General features: G+C 37.1%; 1 protein-coding gene across 2 annotated transcripts in view; it reads left to right on the forward strand.

Moving 5' to 3' along the window:
• ICA1 (islet cell autoantigen 1) overlaps positions 1-12,273 on the forward strand; it is a 74,285-nt gene that overhangs the window by 17,574 nt on the left and 44,438 nt on the right. For both annotated transcript variants that reach the window (XM_074863686.1, XM_074863695.1), the window contains 3 exons: positions 1,884-1,956; positions 3,724-3,847; positions 5,968-6,166. In XM_074863686.1, the coding sequence (XP_074719787.1) occupies positions 1,884-1,956; positions 3,724-3,847; positions 5,968-6,166 (396 nt within the window). The remainder of the gene's footprint in view (positions 1-1,883; positions 1,957-3,723; positions 3,848-5,967; positions 6,167-12,273) is intronic.

The following is a 12,273-nucleotide window of genomic DNA, read 5'->3' on the forward strand; positions in this document are numbered from 1 at the left end:
GACTTCTGAAGTGTAATAATCAAGTTAGTGTCCAACTACGTTTTATCAGTATTCATAGAATCACAGAATCATTCAGGTTGGAAAAGACCCTTGGGATCATCGAGTCCAACCATCAGCCCTACTCTACAAAGTTCTCCCCTACACCATATCCCCCAACATCTCATCCAAACGACCCTTAAACACATCCAGGGATGGTGACTCCACCCCCTCCCTGGGCAGCCTATTCCACTGTCTGACCACTCTTTCTGTGAAAATTTTTTCCTAATGTCCAGCCTGAACCTCCCCTGTTGGAGTTTAAAGCCGTTCCCCCTTGTTCTGTCACTAATCACCTGTGAGAAGAGACCAGCACCAACCTCTCTACAATGTCCTTTCAGGTAGTTGTAGAGAGTGATGAGGTCTCCCCTCAGCCTTCTCTTCCTCAAACTAAACAGTCCCAGCTCCCTCAATCTCTCCTCATAGGATTTTTTCTCCAGGCCCTTCACCAGTGTCGTTGCCCTCCTCTGCACTCACTCCAGCACCTCAATATCTCTCTCGTATTGAGGTGCCCAAAACTGGACACAATACTCCAGGTGTGGCCTCACCAGTGCAGAGTACAGGGAGACTATCACCTCCCTACACGATCCACCTCTTTTTGACTCATGGTCATGCTTTCTGTTTTCCATCTGCAAGAGGTTTTGCCTTAATGGTTTTCTTGCAGTTTCTTAGAAAATTGTTGACATAGTATTCTCAGTTTATTCATGTTTTAGCTGAAATAAAAGAGGCTGTTTTACAACAAACAAATCTTTGTAGTTCTAGCTCTAATAGTGATAACTTATAACGTGATGATTCTATCTATGAGGTCTTCATAATGGGTTATAAATCAAGAGTATTGATTAAAACAAACTGGAAGGCTGGAACAGTATTTTATAAATATATTCCTGAGTTCCTACCATGTTTACTGTGTTGCAGATTCATCAGGAAGAATGCTTTGTTACCTCAGGTGGTATTAGAAATAGGGAAACTTGTGTTTACCAGATAAAAAACTATCAACGTGTTTTCACTTGGACAACTTCTCAACTGCAAGTCACACTCTCAGTTTAAAAGACAAAGCCCATGTAGTGTACAGAGATTCAACCAGATGTGAAGGAAGACAGTTACTGTGCCAGTAGTCTATTTTGCTTGTATTTGTGTAATGCTTGATACAGGGGAGTTTAGGTTTAAGTTAGAGGTTAGAGGTTTTACACAGACAGACAGAAAGAGTAGTAATTTTTCTGTTTCCTAGAAACAATCTCTAGACTTAGTCAAGACTGACTTTGTTTTCCTCTACTTCCTTTGGAAACTGCTGCTTTATCACTTTGGTTGGAAAACAGGAGCTATGCCAGTAAAAGTTCAGTTTAAATCAATAACTTTCTATGTTGGCATACCAATGCAAGTTTGTTCCTCTAGACTTTGCGGTATTAAAAATTCAGTATGCGTATTGCCACATGTAATAAACATGATAGACATTTTGATAACTTTTTGCTCTACTGTGTGTTTTAGAAAAAAAATTTTGTACATCTTCATATATATCCAAAGATATCAATTAAAAAAACCCCAACATGAGTAGTTTGGTTAACTAGCAGCTGTTTAGAGTAGATGTGTTTATAAAATTATTTTTGTCTTTATTTTCCTTTTGTAAGTTGTGATTGGTCTGTCTGTAGTTTCAATGGACAACTTAATTGAAAGAAAAGCACAATTGATAAGGAAAAACCACTTTCAAGCTGGAAAGATTACTTCTTGTTCAAGAGGAAAATAGTGATCCCTAATAATTTCTAAAAAAAATTAAGCTCTTTCTTGTATTTTAATCATCAGTGTTTATTGCATACGCTTACAATTTTTTTGTGTGTATTTTGTTTCAATATCAGCTGTTCCATTCTATTCAGAGAACATGTATGGAGTTGCTGAAAGCAATTGAACTGTATCAAAAAAGGATTTGTTGTAAGTATGATCAAATACATAGTTAAAATGATAGGGAGGTCTGCATTATGGAATCATCAAACAGGTGAAAAAGTAAAAATTAAAGTGGGGAGCTACTACTTTCATCCTATTTAAAAATAAAGATAACATTCCTTGCAGACAGCTAAAGGCAGACTTGCTTATTTGCTTGAAGATCTCCTAGTTCTTAAGTTTCATATTTGATATTATGCAGTGATAGGTAGCAATAATTATGGGAAATTTTAAGTTGGTTTTTTTTTTTTTCCATTTGGCTTGTTTAAATTCAGAAGTGTCTTGTCTTAGAAATTCTAACTCCGTTCTGAACTGTTTAAATTTTTTTTTAATTAGGGTTGACTATGAAGAATATTGGTCTTATTACTAGTTTTATAATTAAGTAATCTATGCTATTACGATGAATTTGATAATGGTGACTTGGCTGTAACAGGTGTACAGTAATTAGTGGCAGTCATTAGTGAGAGATGGGGACCTCATTTGGGAAGTTTCAAACAGCAGGTTGTATTAAATGACCTCTAAAGGTTCTCTGCAATCAATATTGTTTGATTCTCTGCTGTTGTGATTTCTGGCTTGAAAAAGAGTATCCAGCTTTGGAGATGTCTTTCAGTTTACTTTCTTTTTCTTGAAAGTTATTCATATTTTCTCAAGTCTTTCCTTTTAATTTTGCCTGTCCAGAGTCAGAGATAATGTTTCAGGACCTAGATTAGAATACAGAATGGTAGTGTATTGAGTTGAAGAAGTGTTCCACAGTAGCAGAAGAAATCTTTAACACAAGGGTGTACATGCAGCACATTCTACTGGAGTATGCTATGAGTCAGCATTGGATTTGACTGTCAACATTTGGAAAAATGACAAAAGGACTTCAAGAGATCTTCTTTCATTATATTAGGCCATTCTCCCTATTGATAGTGGGAAGAAATTGGCACTGTAGGAGACAGCCTCTTTGGAAGACTAATAGATGAGGCCATAATGAAATGTTTTTTTAAGGATATGAGATCATGAAGACCCATGGTCCCTGTTTGGAAGTAGTCAGCAATTCAGTGTGAAAACACTTGTATTTTTCTTCATTTTCTTGTTTAAAAAACAATCAGTTAATTTGAAATTAGAATATTTTAGATGTTTGAAATATAAATTAAAAAAATAATGTTTGAGTTGTGTAGAATGTTAAAACTGTAAAACAGTCTTGCAAAGTAATTTGAAAATAAACATTCTTTAAAATGAAGCACTATATTTTTTTATATGAAAGAGTCGCTTCTGTAGTCAAGCATGAAAAATGCAAGAGAAAAAGCAAGTGAAAGAGCTTTGGGTAGTGTTACTCAGAATTAGCTTGAGTGAAAGTATGCTGCGAAAGATCAGCTGAGGCAGTCCAGATGGTAAAAAAGGATTAAAAAAACCGCAAACAAAACACAAAACCCAAACAAACCAAAAAACCCAAGACTAAAAGATACTATAATCAAGATTGGGCCCGTTGTGTGATCTAACCAACCTAATTCTTTTGTTGAAGAAAGAAATAGCACGTGTCTCCTGTTGTCTTTCGGCACTGATGGCATTTTGTGATTTTTTTGAAGTATTTCAACAAATGTATCAAGTGAATCAGATCATCTGTTTACAAAATGGAGGAATTCCATGCAATTACTTATTTTTGCTGTGCTGCTTGGGTTTAGAGTGACTTAACCTATTTGATGCTAGGCCAGTTTTAAAGCTATTGGGAGCCTATTAAATAACGTGTCTGACCACTCATTTATTTTTCGTTAGTTCTGTCTCAGGAGGAAAATGAATTGGGGAAATTTCTTCGATCACAGGGTTCTCAGGATAAAACGAGAGCAGGAAAAATGATGCAAGCCACAGGAAAGGCTCTCTGCTTTTCTTCTCAGCAAAGGTATATGTGTCAGAATTACTGTCTGATTTACAAAATTTGTGGGATAATGGTAGTTGATTCACTGTTGGCATAATTCATTTAGCCATTTGAAATGTGTGAGGAACCAAATGATAGGAAAATTGTTATTGACCAAACCTGCTGTAGTATTGGCAGTATTACTGGCTTGCTCTGTGTAGTTTTGCCTGATCCTGTTTTTTGTCTTACGGACCTGCTATGTGTGTGTATCTCCAGATCTCCCACCTGTGCCTGTTCCGCTCAGCAGTTCTAAAGCTGTACAGGTGCATCTGCACGGCCTCTTTAGCAATGGGGTTGTAAAGTAGCTGATGTCGGGTCCCTCTCCAGATTGGGGGCACTTCTCACTCTGCAGAGGAATGCTGCAGCAGGCTCATTGTGGATGTGTCTGGGTCCTGGGGGAGCATGGAAATGGATAAGGGAATGCTTTTCTGGGTCATGGAGTCTCATACCCCAAGTAGACAGGGGAGAAAGGAGGAGTCTGAATGCTATTTTTTGCTTTAACCTTACACCATGAAGTCACACAGGAGAAGATCCTAGATCCCCACTGAGGTCATGTAAGTTGGGCAGGAGCAAATCAGTAAGGGAGACGCACAAACACATGACATCCGGAGCCCTTGATGTCTTACTGACCTTCTGTTTGCTAAAGAGTTTAAAAGTAACAGTACCTGATGGCATTATGAGTATTATGATGTTTTTTTGTTAACAGTATTGGGACTATTGAAATTCAGCATTATTTGCTAGGGAAAATTCTATTCCATGATATTTTACAGGATTTTTTTGACCTCTTAACTATTGTGATATTTTCCAGCTTTAGCTTAACAGTGCAGCTGTTTGGCTCAAAATAAAACATTGCATTCAGAGCACTGAGAATTTCATATGTTTATCTTGGGCTAGAGTTTGGTCATTAGCACATCCAGTAACAGCCATGAGTGGTATCTTTAAAACACATGCAAGGCACCTTTGAGCAAAAGCACTGATGATTTGCTTCTATATAAAGCTTAACTGTTTATAGAAATCCCAGTGTATGACATGTCTCTATAAACTTGAATTTTCCTTTGAATGGCTGGGTAAGTATTTGTAGAATGAGAAGAAATGTGGGGGGAAAAAAAAAGCCACACTAAGAAGTTCACATTTTATAAATCTCTTACTCAATGCTTTTTTAAGGCATCTTTTTAAATAAACTCACATACAAACAAAACCAATTGTTTGTCTGTCTTCTCTTGAGCCACCCTCAAGCTCATGTTGAAGTTGGGACTGCTCTTATTTACATTGCATGCCAATAGCTAGCTCAGTAGCTGGAGATCAAGAAGACACAATTTGCTGGTTACTGGAGCTGAAATTAGAAATTCTTTCTTTTATGCCTAGGAAGTCCCTAAGTAGCACATTAAACTGACTCTACACTGGTGTGGAACTGATTGAACCCATTCCAGTGAGGTGGCTTCTGGCAACCATGAGGAAAGCAGAACAGCAGGAGCAAGCAAAGCAAATTTGAAGTAATCCTGTCTAGTTCTGAGATCCCATTAGGAGTCAAAGTGATGGCATAGGGAAGACAACAGTGTCCCCTACTGCCTTGCCAAAGTGTAATTCCTGGAAGAAACGTTTAAGAAAATGCTTAAATCCTTCCAAAAGATAAATGTCCTTCAAAGGAATTGTTCAGATTCCTTATCAAAAAAAAAACCAAACAACAAAACATCTGTGGTATGTATCCAGTAATAAATTACCTCAGGTACATATTTAGAGTCATTAAATGCAACTTGCTAAGAGGAATGGTAATAGCAGATATACAAGCAGCTTGTCTAGCTAAAATACATATACGCATTAGAAAAGGTTCCTTTTCCACACGCATGTGTAACTGAAAGGTCATTACTTGAACAGGCAGGTTGCAAACACAATATTCGTGCAAAACTACCCCGTTCGTGTGTACCCTCAACCAAGCTGTAGAACCATCTGAATATACACTAGCATTTAAGTGAACTATTTTGGCTGTGTATGGTTTTTTGATTGCTAGTAAAGTGTCAGTAGTTGTATTAATCCATCTACCTTTGTGGAACAACTTCTTTAACATGTTTCTCTCCTTCCTTTCTTTCCTTCATGCCTTCCCCCAGATTAGCACTGCGTGCTCCTTTGAGTAGATTATATCAAGAAGTGGAGACTTTCAGATACAGGGCCATCTCAGACACATGGCTGACAGTAAACCGAATGGAACAGTATCGGACTGAATACAGAGGAGCTCTACTCTGGATGAAAGATGTGTCTCAGGAGCTGGATCCAGATCTTTATAAGCAGATGGAAAAGTTTAGGAAGGTATGAAGTTTCCTGTCATTTCCTAGAAGGGGATGCCTGATGAATGACAATGAAGCATTGGTTTGATTCTTTGGAGGAAGACATAATTCAGCAGCACTAAGGATGCCATTTATTGTAACTAATCTTTTCTGTGTGACAGAAGTCCAGTTAATCTGATATGGAATACAGTATCCTTCACAGAGTGGGCTGTAAGGAAAGATACGTTAGTAAGAAACAGCATGTTTCAGTAGTCTATTCAACTTCAGCCTAAATCTTTATAATTTAAATAACATATTTTTAAAGAAGGTTATCTAATTTTAAATACTTAGCTGTGATGCCTGTGACTAATGGAAGAAGATATGTCTGCTCTCTGCTTGGGAAGGGAAAGTTGATTTTTGCAACTGAAAAGTATAGAATAACAGAAATGCTGTAGTAGCTGCTTCTAATTTTTTGGGTGCAAAGACCAACATTTTCAAAATTGGCTATTGTTGGATTTTGGAGAGGAGTTAAAAATAAAATTCCAAATTTGCAAGTTCCTTGTGCAGTTCAGCATGACTCTTGGGCAATTGCTAAACACTGAAACTGCTAAGAATGCATTCTCCATAAATCTTCTTCATTCAGTGTCACTCAAGTTTGCTAAACTCCTCGTCTCTTTTGGGCTTCCAAAAATCACAAGTCTTAGGTGGTAGTCTGCAGTTTTGCGACCAGGTGTGAATATAGAATTTATTTGGACTGGTCCTGTCCCAGTCGGTTCAGGAATGGTCATGAGAACTCCACATTTGCTAGTGAGGCTCTAGAGCTGATTTTGTTAAAAGACTATAATGTTCACAGTTTGCTGTTCATACATCTTGACTATCAGGAGGAGTTAGAATCCTAGGTATAATACAGTGGCTGGTGCTTTGAGTAAAGGCAGTAAAAAAATTTACAAAAATTATGTGACAATTGAAGGCAGAGGCATAATAACAGAAATTGTATTAAAGCGTGTGTGCGTATATGCATGTGGCTTAGACACAGGTAATGTACAAAAAGAAAACCCTGTTCGTCGATGGCTTAAGCAGTCTGTGACTGGAAGTGTTTGGAGGCAAAAGATACTTAATTCGGGATTTTAAAAGCTCAATAAGCCATCCTAACGGGAAAGGACTGGAATGCATCTAGGCTATGTCATTTTTTGTAAACTGAAGTGGTGACAATAGCAATTAAGGAAGGGGTGGAACAAATGAAACCCCAGCTAGTCATCTAATCTTTATTTAATGCTTCTGTACAGGATATTCCTGTAAGTCTTGTGGCACCAGACATGTATTTTATTATGCCTTGTGGGAAATGTTTATAATGGCATGTTCTTGCAGGTAAAGTAATTGGTATGGTCTTGGCCTCAGCCAATTGCTTACATATAATGTTTGATTTATTAGAAAAACACTTAAAAAATGGAATGTTAGAATGAATAAAACAGTACTGGTAATGGTCATGCAAAATTGATTTATAGCTTTCTTGCAAAACAAATGCTATGGAAGGTATAAATTATATAAATGTCAAAGTAATTAACATAATGTATGCTTTGTACAGTGAGCTGCTGTAGTTAAAAAGATGTGAAATTTCAGCCATCTTGGGATGCTGTACTTCAATATTAGCAAAAATAAGATGTGGGTTTTTTTAAAGCTCTTACAAAACAGTAGTAAAAATGTGGAAATAGTATTTTGAAATATTTCTAGGTCTGAAATAAGTTATATTCTGATGTAAAGAATAATGAATGCTGGTTCTAAAATTCTGTAGCATTCCCTCAAATAATTAAAAAAAAAAATTGGAGAAGGTCTTTTGAACCTTTCTTTCCTCCCACTGGCTGTCAACTGAAAACCTTTCAGATCGCATTGTAATGCAGAGAACAAAAAGCTCTATATTTTGTAGCCAACAAAGTAAAGAAATGCCCTTGGTATCCGCTTCCCTACATATCCCATCTGTGCAACAGGCATATCAAACTAGTCTTTGAAGATTTTAACACTTGCAGAAAGTAAACTTTTTCTTTTTTCATTTTGGAAAAAAAATTACAAAAATAAAATCCTCAAGCATAATGTACCTAGATAGCTGTTGCTGAACATAACACAACAATTTGGTTTTAGTGCTTTACAAATGTAGTAGGCAAACAAAACATGGTGGATACTGTACTCCTAAATAATTAAAGTACAAGAGTTATTTTTATTGTCTTTTTGTTCTATTCCTGCTTGCAGATCTGAGTTGTGCCATAGTGTGGCAGTGTAATGCTGGGTTTTTAGGGCTTATTTTGGATCTGTAACAACAATTTAAGTTTTGTTCCTTTTGTGTTGAGAAAAGAAATACCATAATTACCGATGTAAGGTTTTTAGTTCTCAAATATACCGTCACTGGAGAGAAGTGTTTGATCTGAATATCTAGTGATACACCAGCAAGTAGTTAATGAAGCTGATCCTATCAGAGCACTTGAAAGAAAGTTTTCTCGGGAATTCTGATTGTAAAAATCCTAACTATTACTTTAGTAAGCTTCTTTTTTTATTTCAAGTAAACAGTGCTGGTTTAGTAATCTTTAACGCACCTAGTGCATCAGCGGTATTTATATCACTTGGTTGTAGGACTGTTTTCCAAGTATGTAGCCTTTTATAATGTAATCCTAAATGTATCATTATACATACAGATGTGGTACTTGTTTTTGGAGACCAAAGCTAAATCAATCCAGATGGGTTTTTCATACCTTCCCTCAGAATAGCTCAGGCTGAAAGATCAATAGTTGAGCCAGTATTTTCAGAGCTGATAAAATCTGAGTTAAAACATTGGCATTTTTGTAGCGCTCTCTCAAAACAATGAGGTACTTGAAAGAATTTTCTAATGCCGTTCTCAAGGCATCAGTCTAAATACGTGAGACCCAGCAATACTACCACTTTCAAAGTGTCCCAGAACACTGCAGAATAGGCTTTTTACATTGTTAGGTGAAGATATCCATGTGATTGTAACTACATCAGTCAAACCAAGGAAACAGGTGAAGTATTTTCTTTTCCCTGCAGAGTTCTATAAATGCTGTGAAACTTCATTTGTTCAACTTCTATTAACAGTTTCTGTGGAAACTCCAGTTGTGGTCTAGATATAGAGGTCTTCCATCCCAAGTTCAGAGTTTGAAGTGTTGCTTGAGAATTTAAACAGCATCTTGACAATGCTGTGATATTTAAAACAATTTGAATGAGTTAATACTGCTTTACCAAATTCTCCACTACTGATCAAGTTTTTAAGGTTCTTAAATCCAGGCTGTTTTATCTGTCTGGCAACTGTACACTATAGCATGAGCTCTGCCATGATGTAAAAATATAGACCAAATTGCCCAAGTGCTGGTGGTTCCCCGGTGTCCTTCCACCAGCTCTGAAAAAGTTAAACTTTCCCATGCATTTTCTGAGAGGGAACATGCCAATGTGCAGAGTGATAAGCTATGATACCAGGCAGCGGCCTCCCATGTGCAGCCTGCAGGAACACAGAAGAGTCTCTGCTGTTCGATTTTACTGAGCTAAGCTAGCTCAGATGCTTACACAGGGCAATATAGACTTTCTCATCAAACCTAGACATTACTGTGCCACCCATAACAAGTAAAAAGTGAGAGCTGAAAAAATTATTATGCTGACCTCTAGGCTAACTACAAGAAAAATCACATCTGTGACATGGCGGGATATATCTACATTGATAGAGCAAATTAATCCTTTCTATATTTATTTTTCGCTTCCATCATTATTCTACTCCTCTGCTTCCCCTTCATTCTGAGTCTTGAACCGAAGCTGGAGTACTTTTGCAAATAACCCAGTGGCCATGCTGGGATCCCTGAATCGAGCTGCACTGCTGCAGTGTACTGAGAACTGGGTACCTGGAGGGTTGGGCTCTGTTTCTCCTTGTTGTCTAGTCCTCCCTGCTTTGCCTAAGCTGCTTTCCTAGGAGCTCTGCTTCTGTCTGAACCAAATGAAGCTCAAATGGGACAAAGAGTAGGTTGAAGCTGTGTAAGGGTAAGGTGTGATGCACAGGGCTGCTTGCAGCAGTGCTTTGTAAATGCTGTGAGATTGATCTGCTTGGCGTACAGTGCAAGTCCTTCATCCATTTCTATGGTACTTGGATATTATGGTAATAAATACCCAAGTTTGTAAAATAGTATGTATTAGATGGGGTACTGTCTGGAAAAAGAGTTTGGTTTTGATCAATATATTTGCATGGGATCTGTGAGGGGAACCAGTAGCATCGTTTGTGCTGGGCCTCCTTGTTCTGGAAGATTAGAAAGGCCCTATCCCACAGTGCAGAGAGCCCTGTACTACTTCAGTGGTGTTAAGGAAGTGGAATAGATCCTACCATGGAAGAAAATTGTCAGAATATTCCCCAAAAGATCCTAAATCATTATAGGACCCTTAAAGCCTAGCTGTTACTTTGCATGCAGCTGTTGAGAAACTTGCAAGCTTACATCTCAGTTGTTTGGGCACAGTTTATCTCAAGTTCCTAGTTGTAGCACTCTATATACTTGAAACAAAATTAATACCCTTAAATGGCATTTTAAAGATAAATTTGGCAGGAGAAAAGGAAAGGCAGTGAGAAAAAGGAAACCAACAAGAACTCATAATGATACAACAATAGCTTAAACTGTTGTTTTTATAAATGCACTATGTAGGGAGTGGTTGATCTATGCAAGTTCTCTGTTAAATATCTTTTAAGAAATAAAAGTTAAAGCTTGTGTGAACAGCTGGGGAATAATGAAGATCTAAATAAATCCATTGATTAAAAGGTCAGAAGGGAAACGATGAAGTATATGTATTCATCGTAAAGATCTCAGCAAGTATGGATAAGATACATCTCTGTTCCCCTGCTGTCCCCTTGCCTGCTTAGCACTGCCTTTTGTCATTTTGGCTTGTGTGATGATGAAGGGGCTGTACCATGTTACAGCATCATCTGTTCCTCACTTATCCATTAACATCAGCTGCAAACAGCCCTGCAAACCTGGAGGCACTGTGAAAATGTGCTGGAGGATTTTTTTTTTTTTTTTTTGCATTGTCTGTTACATTTGAAAACCCTTGGAGAGCTGAGAAAATGCAAAAAGCCTAGGAAAGGAGAGAAAACAAATATGATGCTGATCTTTGAAATAAGAACAGACTTGGCAGTTGCCATCCTTGTAAACTTAATTTCAGTTCCTGGTAAAAAGATGAAAAGGAAATCTGTAGACATTTAGAGGCTAAAAAAATGAAGATAAATAAACAACACAGGTTTATAAATAACATTGCAGATTTTTTTTGTTAGTTTGCATTTTTAATTGAATTATTAAATTAGGAAAAAATTGCAAATCTGGATTGTTGCAGTTCCTTATGAGTGATTACTGGAAAAATTAATTTAACTTTGCTAGAAAAATAAGAGCTCTCAGGAGCTGAGAGTTGAGAATATTGGCTGAGGGACACTAAACAAAGTTTCAGAGGATCACAGAATATAAAGATGGAAAATACCTTAAAGATCAACTAAACTCTCTTCTTGCCAGGACAAAATTGTGCATTTGTAATTTATTTTCCAAGTGTTTTTCTGCATCTAATAAATGTAATTTAGTTGAGGGTGACTCTTAGAAGTTTTGTGGATATTGGTGGTGTTCTAGTTCAATTACTAAAAAGTCAACCAAAAGAAAATGTGCTAATGATAATTACATCTGCAGACGTTATTGAGCTGGAAAATCTTTTGGTTTCCCAAGCAGCAAAGTATACCAGCGTCTCAAAGAAAAATGTCTTTGGCCATCACAGTCACAGTGGTATAATCAATAAACTCTCAGCTGCCATAGTTACAAATAGAACTGTAAGCAATTGACATTTAGAGCCAGCTATGGTAGTCACTGTTGACCCACTTTGTTTTTTAAAAAAAAATTTGAGAAAAAAAAAATGAAAAGGTTGTAGACAGCAGTTGTCTGTTTCTTTTTAGGTGATACTTCTGTACTAAATTCCAAGGTTAACTTCATCTGGAAAACTTAAAGCGCATTTGCGTTTAGGTGACAAATGTAGACCTTTGCATGTGAGAGAGCAGGCAATAATTGTGCTCTGGAAATGTAAGAAAGATCTGAGTGGCTTTAGTAGACCACACATTAGATATGAGATGTGTGGCACTAGAAT

The sequence above is a fragment of the Strix uralensis genome, chromosome 1 (genome assembly GCF_047716275.1).
Source record: "Strix uralensis isolate ZFMK-TIS-50842 chromosome 1, bStrUra1, whole genome shotgun sequence".
NCBI classification, from domain to species: domain Eukaryota; kingdom Metazoa; phylum Chordata; class Aves; order Strigiformes; family Strigidae; genus Strix; species Strix uralensis.